This window comes from Pteropus medius, unplaced genomic scaffold, assembly GCF_902729225.1.
Source record: "Pteropus medius unplaced genomic scaffold, Ma_sr-lr_union100, whole genome shotgun sequence".
In the NCBI taxonomy this organism is placed as follows: Eukaryota; Metazoa; Chordata; class Mammalia; order Chiroptera; family Pteropodidae; genus Pteropus; species Pteropus medius.
The window spans coordinates 822,932-843,289 of record NW_024354503.1 but is presented as its reverse complement, the minus strand read 5'-3'; the positions used below and the strand labels follow the sequence as shown (position 1 = coordinate 843,289).

At 47.3% G+C, this 20,358-nt stretch overlaps 1 protein-coding gene across 1 annotated transcript; it reads right to left on the bottom strand.

The window, feature by feature from the left end:
- Positions 1–473: 473 nt before the first annotated feature.
- FAM43B (family with sequence similarity 43 member B) lies at positions 474–3,111 on the bottom strand. Its single transcript, XM_039854152.1, has one exon. It carries the CDS (start codon positions 2,550–2,552, stop codon positions 1,566–1,568), a length of 987 nt encoding a protein of 328 aa, XP_039710086.1. The 5' UTR covers positions 2,553–3,111; the 3' UTR covers positions 474–1,565.
- Between the last annotated feature and the right edge of the window lie 17,247 nt (positions 3,112–20,358).

The following is a 20,358-nucleotide window of genomic DNA, read 5'->3' as shown; positions in this document are numbered from 1 at the left end:
GGATTTCTCCAGCTCCTCGGAAAGCAAACTGGGTTGCCCATCCCTCCTTTACGGCCTGCCTTCTTTCTCAGCCCAGAGGAGACAGAGTGTATAGCGCATGCTTTGACATACACAGCAATCTCTTCAAAGATACATAGCTGATGAGAAGCCCCCAGACCTGTGCCCCCTTCCTGCCAAATGTCCCAGAAACATTTGCATCGGAGTGCCCAGGAGGAGAGACATTCTGGGAGGCCGAGTCAGACAGCCAGCACTCCTCTGGGGCTTGAAACATGTGATTAGCAGACCAGGCATCTGCTACTGTTTCCCTCCCTGACATTAAGGGCTCAGCTTCCTGGCAGCAGCCCTCCCCTTCCTCCCCTTAATCCTGAGAGTTGGCTCCAGTTGCTAAAGGAGCCACTTTTAGGGTTCTGACAATAATCTTTTCACCACCAGCAGGCCTGGCATCAAACACAACACAAGAATGATGACAAGGCTGAAAATGCAGGTCCACTTTATTTACAACGATCAGTTGGTGACACATAGATCTTTGGGCTTTTTGTGGCTTTGTTGAGAGACACCTGGACAGGTGCCCACTTCCTCTGTTGGGGTAATATACCCTCCTTCCTCATCCTGCTTTGAGAACAAGGAATCTGCTGTCAGGACCCCCCTGCTCTGACAAGCCTCAACTTGGGGACATCTCTCCTATGTCCACTTTCAGGGTAGTCAGTGTCCCCAAGCACTTGCCAAAGGTTGTCCTTACCTCCTCTGGAGGTCCTGTCTTGGTCTTGGTTGTGGGGCACCTAGTGGGGAACCACACACAGTCTGCCTGCAGAGAGATGCAGTGGGTGAGGAATCCCGTAGAGGTGCCAGGCGCCAGGGCACAGGCTTGCAGTAGCTGCCTGGTGCAGAGCTGTTACCTGGCTTGATCTGTGGTTTGGGTTGGTGGGACCATCCCAGTTTTCTCCAGAGACAGAGCGGTTAAGTCCCAATAGTCCCAATTAAGTCTCCACCGGGTAGAGAGGCCAGGCATAGGGCCTGGGAATTTTTCTTACTGTATATGGCAGCTGATTCCGTTCCCACCTTGGGCTCGGCCTCAGTTCTCCAGGGTCACTATTCCTCCCCTGCAAGAATGCCTACCCGGGTTGGTCTCGTCCCAGGGAGGAAGGCTAGATTGGCCAAGGGTGGGGCCGCTGCCTCTACCTGGCCAGGGTCCAAGGCCACCCTTCTGGATTTCTGGAAACTTCTCCCCGCTTCCCTTCTCTTTTGGGAGGGAGGGGGTGGTCTATCAAAGAGACTTGGTGTAAAGCATAGGGGGCAATTCCACAACGGAGGGCATCCGGAAACTCCAGACGGGGGGGAGGTGAACACTGAATACTGTTGCTCCCTCCCCCACACTCGTCCCCCAATAATCAAGGGTATATCAGGCGTCACCCTGAGCCAGGATGAGGCGCAGAGTGGACAACAACGCAGACCACGAGGGAGGCAAAGGCTGGGGGACCCGGGGAGGCCAAGCGGGCAGGGCCGGGGTTGGAGGCTGTAAATCAGGCCGGCCGGGTCCGGGGCCGCAAGTCCTGCCGGGTCCGCTCTCAGCGCGCCTGCCCCGCCCGCTCCCTAGGGCCGCCCTTCCCGCGGCGGGTCTGCGTGGACGGCGGTGGCGCCGAGGCGCCCCGCAGGCTGCATGTCCTCAGCTCCCGTGTCAGGCTGAGCACCTCGGGCCGCTCGCGCTGGGGGGCTCCTTCGTGGCTCTCCTCGGTGTCCTGGTCTTCCTCCTCGTCCTCCTCCTGGATGCTGCTGAGGCGCGGCACCCCACGGCCGCGCTCAGCGGGCGGCGGCCGATAGGCGCACTTGGCGTTGAGCAGCCGGCGCAGCGGGGCGCGGGGCACCGAGGCGGCTGCGCCCCCAGCACGGAGGTGCTGCTGGCGCACGTGGCGCGCGTCGCTCTGGCGCTGCAGACGCTTGAAGTCGCTGAAGGCCGCCAGCGCGGTCTGGCGGAGCAGGCGGGCCAGGGAGCGCGCCTTGTGCGCCCGCGCCAGCAGCACGGCGTGGCAGCGCAACACCACGGCCTTGTGGCGCGCCTGGTGGCGGTAGACCCAGGCGAAGACGCGAGGATGGCGCCCGTCCGCCGTGCAGTAGGTGATGCGCGGCAGCAGGTAGGCGTGCGTCGGCCTTCGGCCCCCGGGCACCCCCGCGGCGCCGCGCTCGCTCGGCTGCATGCGGATGCCGTGCGGCCCCAGCGTCAGCTTCATCTTGGTGCCTCCGCCGGGCCCGCAGCGCGCCCAGATCTTGCCCACGGCGTCGTCGGTGCAGCCGTCGCCCTTGGCGTGAAGGGTGACGGCGTTGCCCAGGTACCACACGGTGTAGGTCGGGTCCTCCTTGTTGAGCTCCACTTTCTGGCGCCGGCTGCGGAACACGCGGCCCAGACGCTCCAGCGGCCAGTCGGGCAGCAGGTCTGGGCAGGAGCGCAGGAAGCTGGAGAGCAGCGACGTGTAGGCGAGCCCGGGACTCAGACTCTTCGCCTTGCACTTGGCCTCATCCTCCACCAGCACGAATTTGTTACGTCTCCAGGGTAGCATCGCGGCGGCGGCGGCCGAAGGGGCTCGGGGCGCCCGGAGCTCACCGGCGTCTTGCCCGGCGGCCGGGGGAGGGGAGGGCCTGCAGGAGTCCGCCGCCTCGGGGTCGCGAGAAACTGGGCGGCGCCAGAGACAGTCGGTGCCCGGAGATGCCCAGTGCCAGACAGGGCTAGCTTCGCAGATGCCCGGTGCCCAGCCGGGCTGGAGGCCGAGATGCCGGGGCGGCGGCCGAGCGTCCGGGAACAGCTTCCCCCGGGAGTCTCTCCAGCTGTCCGGGAAGCAAGGAGCGGCAGGGGCCGAGTGTGGCGGAGGCGCCCCCAGGCACCAACAGAGGGGATCTCGCGGTCCCTGATGCCCAAATTGCGGCGGCGAGAAGGTCGCCCGAGCCGGGGCTGGCGGCTGGCTGCTCGGTGGAGTAGACGGAGAGCGCGACTGCGGTGGGGACTCCTTCAGGCGTCGCGGCTCCACCTCCCAGGGCTGCCTGCATCAACGGGCGGGACCGCCAGCTCTCTTGTCCCCTCCCCTTGTCGCCCTCCTCTCTCTCTCTCTCTCCTCCCCCTCGCAGGCTAGCGCTGCGCCTTGCCGGAGACCCAGCACAGGCGCGGTAGAACAGCTTTAGTCATTATTAGAGGGTGGGGGTGAAAGGCGCGGTTAAGAATTAGGAATCTCCTGAAGTGTACCCGAGGGCTTTGCCAATGTAAATTTCTCTGGCCTCAGTGGTGGTCTCTAAGATCTCCCTGGAGCATGCGGGATCCCCCTCCTCTCTTTGTAGGATTCCTCTGCCGCTCAGTACAGCATGTCCTTACCCCCATTGCTAAGAGTGATTTTGGGTGGGTTCTTGGTGGGGCCTCCTGTCTGCACAGCAGAAAACCAGCTGAGGTGGCCCCAGCAGTGCAGTGGAAAAGTACCGTCGCCCGGTGAAGCTTTCTCCTGGGTTCTTTCAAGGTCGTGGGCCAGGCAACTACGCCTGAGCTGGGAGGCCAAGTCACTGCTCCAGTGTCTGGTAGTGCCCCTTGCTTGGCACGAAGCAGGGAGGGTAGCCTTTGAGGGTGAGGTAACCTTCCAGAGCAGTTCAGGGTGTGTGGACATTGCAGATGAAAAGCTCCTTCTTTCTGGCCAAAGGACAGCCTCTGGGTTCTCCTGGGATTTCAAAGATAAAACTCCTGTTTGTGAATTCCTCCAGTGTTCCCCAACACCCTAGGGGGTTTGCATTAATTATCTCAGTTGATCCTCAGGACAGCCTGGACTCAGTTAAGCGACTTGCCCAAGGTCACAAAGGCTGATAGGTGGAAAGAGGGCTGGCTCCACTTAAGCTTGGGTGACTCATGAGCTGGCCCTCACTCTTCTGAGTCCACTGTATGCTGCATGTGGTTGGGGCATTTTCCATCCTACCCGGGACGCTCCGATGGGAGCTCTTACTAGGGAGGGGTTCTAGTATGCTGGGAAAGAGACAGCGTTTCTGGGTGTAGGAATACATCTTCCACTTTCAGGATTCGTTAAGACACAAGCTCCCTAAAATCCTGAGTCTGCCCTGATGGGGGCCCAGTAGTCACCGCAGTGGGCTCTCACCTAAGCCCTTGTCTTGGCTTCAGAACGGGTCATTTGGGGAGTCCTCCTGGCCAGGCCAAAGCAAGTGACCTCCGAGAGTGGGGGCGGTGAGATGATGGTGCGATTCACAGCAACAGAGTCCATATCCTCATGGGAATAAAAGCAAAGATTGCACAAGACTGCATCACTGAATGCTTCTAAAATGACATGCAAGCAAGCAACAGGAAATTACTTAGAATTACAGAATCTTAGCTATGGAGAGGCCGCACAGATTATCTGGTACACTGCAGCCTCATTTTACTTTTCCACATGGAAATGTCTTTATTGGCTTTGTTGATTATAAAAGTAATACATGCTTATGGTACAAATCACACAAGAAGGACATGGACGTCTCCTGCTGTTCCCACTCCCGAGAGAAAGATGTGCCCTCATTTCTCTGTCAGAGTACAGGCTCCGAGAAGCACAATGATCATTCAGAGTGCTTTTCATGGCGCCAGATTTGCCTCTGGGGGCCAATGGAGACATTAAGCTAATCAGCTCCCTTTACAGAAAGGACTACAGGTGGATTTTGCCTGAAAGACAGCTCAATGAAAAATCCTGCTGTCTCCTGCCTTGGATCTCCTAGGTCTACCCTATGGACCGTACCACATCGGGGTTCCTTTCTTCCCAAACGGCAGGGGAATGATGGGAGTGGCCAGCAGCAAAGTGTCAATTTGCAAGGCTAAGATACCTCCAAGCTTTTGTCCAAGGCTAGCCTCCCACGACCTTGTGAAGTTGCTGTGGTTAACATATAAAGACGAGATGTTCGTTAAATTTGCATTTTAGATAAACGATAATTTTTAGTATGCCTCAAGTATTGCGTGCATTTTATCTGGGAACTAAGCTCCCTGCCTACCGGAGAACAAGAGAGGTCAAGAAGCTGCGGGCAGGTGTGTGCTGCACTTGGGAGCCTCCCTAGGCTTGCTGACCTAGTCCTGGTTCTGTTCTGTTCCGTTTGCTTTTGGAAAATCCTCTCTGGGGGTTTACCCAGGACTTTGTGAGATAACAGTGTGCAATAGTCTGTTTTTATGTTAAGGGGGCTCAAAGTAACATTTTACATGTTAGCCCTTTTGTTACCTTGTTAACCGTTCAAATGGCCTCCTTGGCAGAGATTTCCCCCTCCCCCACCTCCAGGACCACTCCGCACTTCACAGCCCTCCCATAAAGCCCCAGGTTTGGTCTTCTGCTCTTCTTCCTCCAAATTTGTTTCTTTGGAGGGCTCAGCTGCCCTCAGAGCTTCCACTGTCCTTTCTATTCGGTCCATGGAGAGAGCTCCCAACTTTGCATCAGTCATTACTATTTCATAGACGGGTGTGCAGTTGGATATTTCTTCTTCTTTTTTTTTTATCATGCTTAATTTTTATTTTTATCATACTTGTATTAGTTTAAAAAGTCAAATAACTGGCTTATGATTGACATAATTAAAAATAAATCAATCCTGTGCCCCATCCTTCTCCAACCTCAATTCTCACTTGCAAAGACAATCACTACTTTACACATTTTAGATGGCACTTCTGTCCTATGCCTCCCTATTTTTAAGCAACGCTTCTAATTCAGATTTTCCACTTTTTAAGACATTATCTACTGCCTCCTGGACATGGAAGATGAAGATGTAATGCCTTTTTAATCTATTGCCATTACACACATTTTTCTCCCTCCCAGTTTAGGTAGGACATTTTGCTGTTATTACGTCAGTATTCAGCGTTTAATTTTTATGACTTTGCAAATATTATTCAAAGCTGGGCCTGGAAGTGTGCTATGATTCTATTTTCCTCATTGGACAACTTTTTTGCTTTTCTGGAAGTATGTAATTGCCTCAAAACAAAAACAAAAATAAAACACCCTACAACAACTTCCTTACATACCTATCACTAATTCATTCCCCAACTGTCCAACTTGGTTGAACATACCAGGTGACCTTTCAGGTCTCTGTGTTTCTTAGGGAACCCCCATTCTGGAGGTTTCCTCTTTGGGCTTTAATCTGGACTGCTTACCCTACAGACCTGCATAGCTATTGTTCTGGGACTTTGCTCTACTACCATCCTGGGAATTTCCTTTGCCTCTTTCCTGGGTTGGATCTTGTTTTCTATTTCTGGATCCCTTTTCCCCTTTGGTTTCCCCCCCATACTCCTTGGTTTATTTTCTTGTTTTGGCAGAGTATATACTCCAGTAGCTTTGACTGATAGCTCTACTGGGTGTAGAATTCTAGATTGGAAATAAATTTCCTTCAGAAATTTGAGGACATGATCCACTATTGCTATTGAAAAATCAAATGACATTCTGATACTTAATCTTGCATGCGTGACCTGGTTTTTCTCTTCAGCAGTTTCTAGAATTTTCCAGGGGTCTAAAGTTTCATAATGATATGTATTTACTGTGGGCACCTGGTGGACCTTTTAATCTGGAAATCAATCTCTTAAGCTAGAAATTTCTTTGCACTAATTTACTCTATTCCATTTTCTGTTTTATCTATCTATCTATCTATCTATCTATCTATCTATCTATCTATCTATCTATCTATCTATTTATTTTCTGTTTCAGTTGGATGTTGGACCTCTTGGATGGATCTTCTAATTTTTAAAATGTTCTTTTCCAGCTTTCTATTTTTAAAAAATGTTTGTTCTATTTTCTGACATTACCTCAACTTCATCTTCCAACTTTTCTACTAGATTTTTAAATGTCTCTTCATATCATTTTTCACTTCTAAGAACAATGTTCTTATTTTTTTTATAGCATCCTATTTTTGTTCATGAATGTAATATTATCTCCTACGTCTCTAAGAATATTATAGTTGCTTTAAATTTTTAAAATTTTTAATTGTGGTAAAATACACATAACAAAAAATTTGCCATCTTGACCATTCTTAAGTGTACAGTTCAGTATTGTTAAGTGTATTCACATTGTTGGGCAACCAATCTCCAGCACTTTTCCTCTTGCAAAATCAAAACTCTGTACCTAGTAAACAACTCTCCATTTCTTCTTCTCCCCAGCCCCTGGCAACCACTATTCAACTCTCTGTCTCTATGAATTTGACTACTCTAGATACTTTGTGTAAGTGGACTCATATAGTATTCGTCTTTTTGTGACTAGCTTATTACACTTATCATAATGTCCTCAATGTTTCTCCATATTGTAGCATGCATCAGAATTTCTTTCCTTTGTAAGGCTGAATAATAAGCCATTGTATGGATAGGTTGCATGTGGTTTATCCATTCATCCATTGATGGACAATTGAGTTGCCTCCACCTTTTGGCTATTCTGAATAATATTGCCATGAATATGTGTCCTTTGATACATGGAAGTTTTAATTTATTTGTTTTTACTTTTATTGCCTGTGCTTTGGTATCATATCCAAGAAATCATTGCCAAATCCAATGTCGTGAAGCTTTCCCCCTATGTTTTCTTCTAAGAGTTTATAGTTTTAGGTCTTACTTTTGGGACTTTAATCCATTTTGAGTTAATTTTGCGATATGGTATAAGGTAAGGATCCACCATCATTCTTTTGCATGTGGATATCTAGTTTCCCCAACGCTGTTTGTTGAAAAGACTCTCTTCTCCAATGAGTGGTTTTGGTACCCTTGTAGAAAATTATTTGATCATATATGCAAGCATTTGTTTCTGTCTCTATTCTGTTCCATTGGTTTGTATGCCTGTCTTTATGCCAGTGCCACACTGTTTAGATTATTGTAGCTTTGTAGTAAGTTTTGAAATCAGGAAGTGTGAAACCTCCAACGTTGTTCTTCTTTTTCAAGATTGTTTTGGCTATTTGGGGTGTCTTGGGATTCCATATGAATTTTAGGATGGATTTTTCTATTTCTGCAAAAAATGCCATTGGAATTTTAAAAGAGATTGCATTAAATCTGTAGATTACTTTGAGTAGTATTGACATCTTAACAATATGAAGTCTTCCAATCCATGAACACAGATATCCTGCCATTTATTTGTGTCTTCTTTAATTTTTTTCAGCAACATTCTGTAGTTTTCAGTATACAAGTCTTTTATCTTCTTGGTGAAGTTCATTCCTAAGTATTTTATTCTTTTGATGCTATTGTAAATGGGATTGTTTTTTTTGATTTCCTTTTCAGATTGTTCATTGTTAGGGTATAGATATGCAATTGATTTTGTGTGTGTTGCTTTTGTATCCTGTAACTTTGCTGAATTTGTTTATTCTAAAAGTTTTGTGTGTGTGCAATCTTTAGGGTTTTCTAATTATAGCTGTTTTTAAAAGCCTTCAGTTTCATTCATTGCTCTGCTCCCTGAGTTCCTTTTTCCTGTTTAAAAATTTTTTAATCATTAATTTAAAAAATGTAAATCTTTGACTTTCATGTTTACAGCTTTCCTCTGACATCTGGCAGTCATTGTGCCTGAGAGGCACAAAAAACTCACTGGACGTGCTCTGTGCTCAGTGGGTGGAGGGGGATGAACGGCACTTGTACAGTTCATTTGTGTATGGGCCTCATAATTTCATGTGAGGAAATTCTGAGAAAGACACTCTCCTTGATCAAACTTTAGCCAAGCTCTTCTGAACCCTTTTCTCAACTAATCCCTATCTTAGTCAGTTTCAGCAAGAATCCTGTGAAGTCAGTTCAGACAGAACCCCCAACCCTCAATATCTGATCACATTCCTCGTCCCCCGTCTCTTCCCCAGGTGATGTCTGCTCGCCCTGGCCTGCCTTGAGCAGGAATCCCGAGTTGGTCTAGCCAGAATCCCCTCTTACCCCTGATGTCTCCTCTTAGTAATTTTGTACCCACTGACCTCAGCCTGCTCCTTGGCTGTAAACCCCGACTTGTCCCTGCTGTATTTGGAGTTGAGCCCCCGTCTGTATGAGGTCTTTTTTCTCCTATTGTAATTGTTTCTGGTTAAAATATGATTTTACCACTTTACCTACTGTCCATCTCTGTTTTTTCTTTAGCAATTCTTGAATGTCTGTAGTTCTTTTTTGGGGCTCTGGCCAGTGTCTCCACGGCTGTATGAATCTGAGTGCCAGCATTCCGGGGGAGGATGGAGATGAGGGCCCTGCCTCCTGTCTCACTGATCAGCGTGCAGGCTGCCAGTCCACCCATGTTCAGCATGGTGACACCCTCATCTTTGGCTGCACCTGGAGTCCTCAGTCTAGAGTATTTTGGGTCAATTTTCCCAGAGAGTAAAGCTCAAGTCTTCTGATGCAAGGGGTGGAGTGGAAATCTCCATGCTGCTCAGGAGAGGGGAGGGTGTCTGGGGGTCTCACTGCAGGCTCTCACCCAGTCCTTGGTTTTCATGTACCACCTGAACCTTTATCACCAGAGATGTCTGGTGCTTGGCATTCCTGGGTTCCCAGGGCTCCCCGGCATTCTGTGGCTTGTTTCTTTTTATTAAAAAATTTATTTATTTAAATTAGTTTCAAGTATACAGTACATTGGTTAGACATCTATATAGTTCATAAAATGATCCCCCCAATTGCTCCCTCCCTCCTCTGGCCCTTTACCTAGCCATCATATTAATGCTAGCTGCATTTCCTCTGCCATGTTCCCAAACCCTGTGACCAATTATCAACTACTAATGTGTACTTCTTTAACCCTTCACCCCATTCTCCTAGCCTCCCAACAACCCTCCCCTCTGTCTGTCACCAAATTGTCCGCTCTATTTGTGAGTCTGTTTTTGATTACTTCATTTTTTTTTGTTCTTTAGATTCCTCATATAAGTGAAATCATATGGTATTTATCTTTCTCTGTCTGACTTATTTCACTCAGCATAATAACCTCTAGTTCCATTCACGTTGTTGCAAATGGTAGGATTTCATTTTTTTTTTAATGGCTGAGTAATATTCCATTGTATATATGAACCATAATTTCTTTATCCAACTGTCTGTTGATGGGCATTTAGGTTACTTCCATATCTTGGCTATTATAAATTGTGCTGCCATGAATATTGGGGTGCATACATCTTTATGAATTATTATTTTGATTTTCTTTGGATAAATACCCAGAAGAGCAATTGCTGGGTCAAAAGATATATCCATTTTTAATTTCTTGAGAAACCTCCATACTGTTTTCCATAGCAGCTGTACCACTTTGCAATCCCACCAACAATGTATGAGGTGTGGCTTGACTTTTGTTGGGTTTCTGTCTTTTCCATTCTCCTGAGCTTGTCACCCCTTGTCCACATGCCTATCCTCCAAAATTTGTTAATTTCTCTCAGCTGCTGTCATCGCCTCTCTCTTTTTTCCTATCAGTTTATGCCACTTTTATTCCTTTATTGTCATTTTAGCGAGGCTTGGGGAAGGAATGGGGAATTTATCTCAATTTTCAGTGTCTAACGGAAGTCTCTCCTCAGTGATTTTCTGATAGCTGATAATTGTGTTCAAGCTTCATATCCTATATTCACTGTCTCATGATCATTTGTTCCTGGGAATGTAAAACTACTTCAGTGCATATCAATTGATTGATTAATCCACATTTATTTATACATTCATTTAGTAACCTTTTTGTAATTTGCCGTGGTCCCTTCTGGTTTGGACATTCCGCCATCTTAGGAATCATTTTATTAAGTGGACGCCAAGTGTGGGGACACAAAGAGATACGTTAGGCATTCTTGTTGTAGCCAGCCTCCAAGACGGCTCCCAAGAACCCTCCTCTCCTGGTGTTCATGCCCATGTGTAGTTTCCTCCCACAGTGACCTAAGTCATGAATGAGATATTGTGGAATTGACATCGTGTGATTCTGAGGCTAGGACATGAAGGACATTGTGGCTTCTGCCTTGTTCTTTTTTGGATCACTCGCTACCATAGCATGAGGACACTCAAGCAGTCCTATGGAGAAGTCCACATGGCCGAGAACTGCGGCCTTTTGCTAACAGCCCGCACCGAGGCACCATCCACATGAGGGAGCCATCTTGGAAGTGGACGCTCCAGCCCCAGCTTACATGTAGTCAAGCCTTCAGATGACTGTGGCCCCAGCTTGCACCTAGACTGCCACCTCGTGAGAGACCCTGAACCAGAACCATGCACCTGAGCTGCTCTCAAATTCCTAACTTACAGAAACTGTGAGAAAATAGCTATCTATTGTCGTCTTAAGTTGTTCAGCTTTAGGAGAATTGTATTAGATAACTAATACAATCCCTGATCTGTCACGCTGGCCACCCAAACTCTGTAGGATTGTACCCTATGCTGGCCTTCTTCCTGTCCCTATAACTACTGAGCACCATCCTGCCTCAGGTCCTTTCCACATGCTGTTCCCTTTTGTCTTCGCCCTTCCTCTTCCCACCTAGTCATCTTTCAAGCTAATGTTTAAGTGTCTCTGCTCTTGGAAAATAGTTCTCTGACCGCTCCCAGCTTCCCTAGGTTTTGCCCTTCCAAGCATGTATTAAAATTTTAATTAATCAGCATTTGTATAATCATTCATTTAATGCTTGTCTCCTCTACCCGAGACTCCGAGCACTCCGAGAGCCAGGGCTGCATCTTTTACACCGTCGACTCCACGTGCCCTGGACAGTGTCTGGAACTTAGTAGGTGCTCAAAAGAGGTTTCCCCAGTAACTGAAAGAGAGGTGCTCCTGCCATCTGACTCTGTTTTCATTCTTTCCACTACAGGAAAAGCAGCTTAGAGTAAATCCCTAATCGATGGCACGTCAGTACATTATTCTTAAAGGACGGCACGTACGCTTTTATTTAAAAACAACAACAACAACAACAACAACAACAACAACAACAAAACAGCCTCACTTCCGACAGTGACTCATTTTGTGACCTTGGGATGCCTACCTTTCCTCTCTGAAAAATGTAGATAGCAATTGGTACAATGCTTCTCTTGAAGGCTGGGAACTATTTCATTTGGAGAGATTTTGGCAAGGTTTTCAATGCTCTTAAAGTACAATTTTTTTAATATCCAGGTGGTTGTAAGTGATTATATAAATGATGAATAGAAATGAGCTATGACTTACTATGTGGATGTATTTCAGTTGTCGGGGTGTATGTGTGTGTGTGTGTGTTGTGTGCTTTTTGGTGCTAGATTAGTATACATTTGCATGTGAATATTTTTTTAATGAAGAGTTTTTGTCTTCTCTAGAATGTTCATGAACATCCAAAATTCTGCTGCAGACTTATTTGAACCTGCATTCATTTCTAATTTATTTGGCTCTATTCATTTCTAACAATAACAAACCAATATTTACTATGTGCCAGGCATTATGCAAACCCTTTTCCTTTACTGTAGCTAATTCTAACAATTACCTCTTCAAGATAGGAATTATTAATTTCCATTTCACTGATGAGGAAACTGAGACGAGTCTCAGAGAGGTTAAATAACTTCCCTAAGGCCACGCAGTTAGTAAGTGGCAGAGCAGGAACTAAAATGGGTTTGATATGCTCTTAATATTTGGAAAAATTGTGTATTTGTGACTAAGGAATAAAGAAAAAGAGGCATGGGACAAAAATTACTATTCATTCTGAAGGATTTGAAACATAAAGGAGGCTTCAGAATAACATTAGGCTACAATCAGATGCTCAAGGACTGAGTGGTCTGAATGGAGGAGATGAGCAAAGGTGATGGATGAAACTGTTACTTTCAGTGCACCTGTATTCAAGAGATAAGCTCTTGGTGCATCCATCAAATTACAGTCTAGTTCAAAGCAAAACCATGTTTGCATAACAAACAGAATGGCCTAAACCAAGGCCAGTATTAGGAGACAGCTGGGTCTCAGGAATGAGAAAGGCAAGGGAGACACCTGCAGCCCACCCTGCCCTGAGCCAGAGCAGGTGGGGTCAAAGAGAGGGCCAGAGGACGGGATTTTGAGCTCGGCTCCCCTTTGTATTGACCCTAATCTCTCTCTACCTGAATCTCTCCGCTTGACCTCATTTAACCACATACGGTCACTCTTCATTCACTCCATCAGCCATTCAACAAATGATTTCTGAACACTTGATATGTGGCAGGCACAGGGTACAGACCAGAGCAAGGCACATGAGGTCCCTCTCCTCTGCGGCTTACGGTCTTGTTCAAGAGAGTGATGTGTGTGACAGGAATATACATTAAACAAACCATTATACAAATAAATTGTTAATTATGTGGTACGAAGGACAGAGTGCTGTGAAAGGGGCTTCTAATTTAGTCAAGGGGATCAGAGGCCACCTGCCTGAGGAAGTCATTTCATTGGAAACTTATGAGGTGCTGCCCGGGGAAGGACTATTAAAAATAAAAAAGAACTAGTGTCTTAGGTATCCGTGTGTAACAAATCACCCCCAAACTTAGTGGTTTAAAACAGCAATAATCATTTCATCATCCTTCATGGTTTCTGTGGGTCTATTTGAAATAGGAATTTGGGGGCAGCTAAGCTGGGCAGTTTTCAGGGTCTCTTCTGAGGTTTCAACTGGATGTTGGCTGGGTCATCTGTGAGGTCAAATGGGGCTGAGGACCCACTCGGGCACCGCTCACCCATGTGCCTGGCAGGATGGTGCTGTTGGCTGAGGCCCCAGTTTCTCTTTCTGGGACTACGTGCGTGTCCTCATGGCATGGTGGCTAATTTTCCCTAGAGTGAATGAACCGAGAGGCTGAAGTGAAAGCTGCAAAGCCTTTTAGGATCAGTCGCAGAAGTCACAGAGTGTATCTCTGCCATTTTCTATTGATGGCATAGGGCCTGCCCTGACCCAGTGTGTGGTGTATGTGGGGCAAACTACATCAGGGTGTGAGTGCTGGGGGATTGGCTCATTGGGAGGCATTGGGAGGCTGGTTAGGAAGGATGGATCAGTAGGGGTTACGTTATGGCTCTTCCACGCATTGTTTTCCTGCAGCCCTCTCAGTGGATGGCTGGTTTCCATCCTGCACCCCGCACCCCGCACCCACTGGGCCGGCAGTGGGGCAGATGTCCCTCTCATTCCTCAATGTTGTTCACGAATCACAATCCCTTTTTCCTCCCTAAAATCTCCCATGTCACTGGACTGTGACATCCACTGCTGCAGTCATTCTCCAGCCCCAGGGGCCTTCTTTCCTAAAGATTTTAATTCCTGGCTCACTGTTTTCTGCTGTACCACTCCTTAAATCAGCTTCATTTTTGCTGATTTCCATATCCACAAAAACGGTCCTCCGACGTTCCAGTGTCCCGCTTCGTCCTCTGAGGACCTTGTCCTCCACCCCATCTCAGCACCCATTCCCACTCTCATACCTCGACCTTGCCTTGGCCAATAACTGGGCCCCTTCACAATGTCAGTTTAAAGCATCCCACAGTATAAGAATGTTTCATCCTCGACAATTCTTCGATTCCGCCTGGCCCTCCAAGTCACTGGTCTAACTACCTTTTCATCCTTGTCATAGCTCCCTTCCTTGCTCACTCAGTTTAAATCTCATGACTTCCTTGCATATCCCGTGTCAGTTTCTCATTACTGTTATAACAGATTGCCGCAAACTCAGCGACTTTAAAACAACACAGAGATTTATTCTCTTCTAGTTCTGGAGGTCGGAGTCTGAAATGAGTCTCACTGGGCTGGCGTGAAGCTGTCAGTAGGGCCATGTCCTTTTCAGAGGCTCTAGGGGAGAATCTGCGTCCTTGCCTTTCCAGCTCCTAGAGGCCACCCATGTTCTTTGGTTTGTTGACCCTCCATCTTCAAGTCAGCAACATTGGGCTGAGTCTTTCTCATGCTGCCATTTCTCTGCTTCTCTCTTTTCTACCTTCCTTTGCCAGGATGGACCCCTGGGATGACACCGGGCCTATCTGTACAATACAAGATAATCTCCCCAGTTCATGGTTAACGGATTACCAACCTTAATTCTATCTGCAACCTTAATTCTAATTCCCATTTGCTATGTAATCTAATATATTCAGAGCTGCCTGGGATTAGGATGTGGATGTCTTTGGAGGGCCATTATTCTGCCTCCCATAAGCCCCTCAAGACTACTACATCCAGGTGAGATGTTTATTTTATTAACCTGAGCAAAATCCCAAATTGTCTTTCATCCAACGGGTTTATTTTATTAACCTGAGCAAAATCCCCAATTGTATTTCATCCAGCTGTCCACCTGCTCCATGTCTGCACCCGTGCAGCTCAGCCTGGCTGGAGAAATACAGAAAGCCCAGCTCACTCTACATTCACAACCACCACCGGTCTCGAGTGAACCCCTAGACTGCCAGGCAATTCTGCTATGTTTCCCCAGTCCATTCACTCTCCCTGTCTCCTACATCAGGATTTCACACCTCCTCCTCTGTCTTCAACCCTCCACGCCTCCTTCCTTGTTTTTATTCTCAGCTGAGGCTCTTGCTTCCTACTTCCCCAAGAAAATTGGGGCAATAAGGAGAGAACTTCCCCAGACTCAGCAGCGCATCCACTCGCCCACCCGCATCTGTGTTCATACACTGCCTCCCTCTCGCTGCTGTGGATGAGGCCTGACGCCAGCCCCTCCCCGGCAGCGGGGAGCCCATCCGCTCCCACTTCCCCAAGGCGGTCACTCCAGAGAGCCCCTGCGCTTTCTTCGATTCCCCTACTCCTCTCTTTTGGGTCATTTTCCGGTTAGCATATAGACGGGCTGCATTTCTTTCATCAGACAAGACAAAAACAAGAACAAGATAAAATCCTCTCTCGATCTCACATCCTCTCTTCAGTCAGTGCCTATTTCTCTGCTTTTCTTTATAGCAAACATTGAAACAGTGTTCTCTGCTTGTTGGGCTCAGTTTCTTTCGTCTCACTCTCTTGGATCTGCTCGCATCTGTCCACCGCGCTTCTCAAGGTCACCGTTAACCTCTAAGCTGCTAATTCCGGCGGTGGGTTCTCGATGCTCGGCTTCTTGAGCTCCCAGCAGCATCGGTACAGCTGACCACCCTTTCTTCCTGAACACACTTCCTTCGCGTCCTCACTTGGTGTCCTCTCTCAGTGGCCACGCACCTCAAGCTCCTTTGCTGAGTTCTCCTTATCTCCTTGACCTTGAGCTGTGGGAGTCCCCCACTCTCCCTTGGTGATCTCCTCCAGGCTCTTAGCTTGAAATACCGTCTTATAAGCTAACGGCCTCCAAATTCTATCTGTAGCCTGGACCTCTCCTCTGAACTCCAGACTCTTTTCCTACTCTCTGCTTAGAGGTCAAATAAACTTCTCAAAATTAAAATGACCAAACCAGGGATGGCCACACCAGCCTCCCAGTTACTCAGGCCAAGAACTTGAGCATCCATCTTGACTCCTGTCTTTCCCTCACACCCTTAACCAATCTGAACCCATTCACGTCAGCTCCGCGTGCGATGAGACCCAGGACCTGACCCTTCTCACCAAGGCCACGGTTCCCACTGTGGTCCAGCCACTTTACATCTCACCTGGATGTAGTAGTCTCCTTACTGCTCTCCCTGCCTGTGCCCTGGGCCCTACTCAGTCCATTCTCAGCATGAGGACCCTTTTAGAAGGTAAGTCCAATCATGTCCCTTCAGTGGCTCCCTGTCATAGTCTGTTCGGGCTGCTATAACAAAATACCACAGACTGGGTGGCTTATAAATAACAGAAATTTATTGCTCACAGTTCTGGAGGCTGGGAAGGCCAAGATCAAGACGCTGGCAGATTCAGTGTCTGCTGAGAACCTGCTTTGTAGTTCATAGATTCATCTTCTCACTGTGTCCTGATGTGGTGGAAGGGGCTCTCTGGGGTCTCTTTCATAAAGGCACTAAACCCATTCATGAGGGCACCACCCTTATGACCTACTCACCTCGCAAAGGCCCCACCTCCCAACACCATCACGTTGGGGATTGAGTTTGAACACGTGACTTTGGGAGAGACATTAACATTCAGTCTGGAATACTCCCCGTGGTCTGCTCGGCCTCAGCTGGGCTGCCCCTGGGCCTGGCTGACCTCCTTCCCTATAATTCCCCCTCAACGTGATCACCGCACCCTGACCTTCTTTCTGTTGCACTGACCGGCCAGGCCCGCTCCTACCTAAGTGTCCTCACACGGGCTGTTCCCTCAGCCGGGAATGTTCTTCAGACGCCCACAGGCCCCCTCATCCCTCTCTCCACATCTTTCCTCAAAGGCCACCTTCTCAGAGCTGCTTGCTGATCACCCCATTGAAAACTGCGCCCTTTTCACTCTGTACCTGCGCTCTACTGTAACAAATGATCACAAACAGTGGTTTAAAACAACAACAAAGATTTATTATCTCACCGTCCCGGAGGTCAGAAGTCTAAAATAGGTCCAGAGGGCTGTATTCCTTTTAAAGGCTCTAGGGGAGAATCTGTTTCCTTGCCTTTTCCACCTTGGCCTGTTAGGAACCAGGCTGCACAGCAGGAGGTGAGCAGTGGGTGAGTGAAGCTTCATCTGTATTTGCAGCCGCTCCCCAGCGCTAGCATCACCATCTTGGCTCCACTTCAGATCATCGGGCATTAGATTCTCATAGGAGCACCAGTCTCTGATGCCAAAAAGGGACCGCTGTTCTAGAGGCTGCCTAAATTTCTAGGCTCATGGCCTCTTCCTCCGTCTTACCTTTAAAGCTAGCAGTGTAGCATCTTCTCTCTCTGACCTCCCATCTCCCTCTTATGAAGACCCTGTGATTACCTTGGGCCCACCTGGATAACCCAGGGTAATACACTCATCTCAAGATCCTTCACTTAATCCCATCTGCAAAATCCTTTTTGCCACGTAAGGTGACATATCCACATATTTCACAGGGATTAGGACTTGGGCATCGACCTACCACATCTTCTGATAAACCATATTTTCCTTCTTTATTTGTTTATCATCTGTCTTCTTGAGGGCAGAATTTAGATTCCTCCAGGAGGATTTTCATCTGTATCTCCAGTGGCCAGGACTATTCATGGCTAGTATTAGATGCTCAATAAATACCGTTGACCCTTGAACAACGTGGGTTTTAGGGGTGCCAACACCCTTTGCAGTCAGAAGTCCACGTGTAGCTGAAGTTGGCCTTCCACACACACAGCTTTCCAACTGCAGATGAAAAATACTTGTTTTTGATTGATTGAATCCTCAGATGCAAAACCCAGGAATATGGAGGACCGACTGTATATTTATTGAAAAAAGTCCATGTATGAGTGGACCTATGCAGTTTAAACCCATATTCTTTAAAGGTCAGCTGTGTATTTTGAATAAACATCTGTTGTTTGGGTTATAGCTGTGTTTGATCTTCAAATATGTGCCACCAGTAACAATGACTGCTGTTTGAAAGCACCTGCCATCTATGTGGCAGGCAGTGTTGACAATGTCTGGGGTGGCTTTGAGAAGGGTATTGGGCAGCCCCCAACCCAGGCAGGCTGATAGCAGCTGTACTCCCGTTCCATCAGCCATTTTTCTGTAGGATGCTTCAGTGCAATTCAGTTTAATTCTTTGATGTTTATTGATTCCTAAGGTGGAAGGTTTGGTTCCGCCCTGCCACTCCAGGAGATGTCTAGAAAGAGCCTCATCGAGCTCAGATTTGAGCCAGAGATTCATCTTCAGTCTGGCAAACAGTATTTTGTTACCATGGCGACCGAACTTCTAAAAAAACGGATGTCAAGTAACATGAGGATCCTAGTGCTCATAGCAACCGCCATTCTGCGTATTTTGGGAGAAAATGTGTCTTGCTTTCTTCCTGTCTGTGAGTTGGGGAGGGGGAAGGTGAAGTCAGCGGTAGCAGGTTTTTTCCTAGAATTGGTGAGACACAGAAGTTTTTGGCCATAATAGGTTCAGAGGCTGGCCCCCTCCCCCAGTGTAAAAGCAACGCTTTTCTACAAGGTCACGTAACCAATGCCTTCCCCCCAATGCTAGGAAGGAGATCAGTCTCCTGTCTCTCCCTTCTCTAATGCTGCTGTAATCCCTGGAGACTTGCTTGGGCTCTACCAGGGATGTACATGGAACACACACACACACACACACACACACACACACACACACCTGTGGGCTGAGGATTTGACAGGTGTAGGCATCACTATTCATCCATTCTTCCATTTATTTATTCATGCACTTCCTCAGTAAACATTCACCAAGAGCTTACTATGTGCCAGACCCTGTACTGGGGCCTCAGAGGCAAATAGGATATGATTCAGGATGTGATCCTCACTCCCCAGCCCAGAATCTTGCAAAGGAGATAAGTAAACACATAGATTACACTGCAGCTTGAAAGAAAGAAGCGTGCACAAGGCATGGGAAGGAAGGGAGTGATTAACTCTGGTGGAGGCGTAGGCGAGGGGTGGAAATCAAACAACCCAGTTTTGGTTTAGGTTCCTTCATGGAAAAGATTGGCCGAAGTATATCCATTCGAGGAAGATTTAAGAAAAGGTCTCTAACAAGTTTCTCAAAGGCATGGCCTCAAACCGAAGATGCACACTTCCCCCATTATGATGTTTCTGAAATCAGGATGTGTCTTAGGATCAATATATGTGTTTAATAAAATGTTTCTTTCCCTACTCCCAAATAAGCTGATGGTATGTCTTAGTATCAAGGAAACACGAGATTTTCCTTTTCACATTCCCAATACTCATTAGTAATTAAGCCTCAGAGAATCTTCTTGGCTTCATACTCTTGCTCACATTTCCTCCCCGAAGTGTGGCCTTTCCCATTAGAGGCAGGGTATGGGTCCAGTGAGAGGGATTTCGAGGGGCTTCTCTGCACTGGGTGGCAGCTCAGTGTTTAAGAGCATGGGTTCTGGAGCCAGCGTGCCTGGGTTCACTTCACATCCAGGCTCTGTCACTTCCTAGCTGTGTGGCCCTCTCTCTGGGCCTCACCTTCTTTGTTTGTAAAATCATAATGTTATATACCTTTAGGGCTGATTGTCCTTCTAGTCAACCATTCAGCAAGTATTTATGAATCATCTACTTGTGTCAGGCACTATTGAAGAGCTGGAAATGTGGAAGTGGACAAAACACAGACAATCTCTGCCCTTGTGACCTTACATTCTATGGCAGACCAATGATAAACATATAAATTATGAAAATATAGTACCTTACATGGTAATGTAAGCACTCTGGAGAAAAATGATGGGGAAGTGGGTAGGGACAGCTTGTACAGGGGAGTTAGAATCACAGTTGAGATTAGGTTCATTTGGGAGTAACAAAAAAGCCAAAACAACCATGGCTTAAAAAAGACAACGTTCATTTCTCTACTATAGATGTAGAAAATGCAGTGTGGTTTCATAACCACTGGAGACCCAAGCTCTGTTTATCTTGTTCCTCTGCTATCCTCAACATCTGGCGTCTAACCTCATGGTCCAAGATAGCTGCTGAAGCTCCAGCTATCTTGACTGAATTCCAGCCAGCAGGAAGAAGATGTGCCTCTTTCCCTTTAAGAACATTCCCT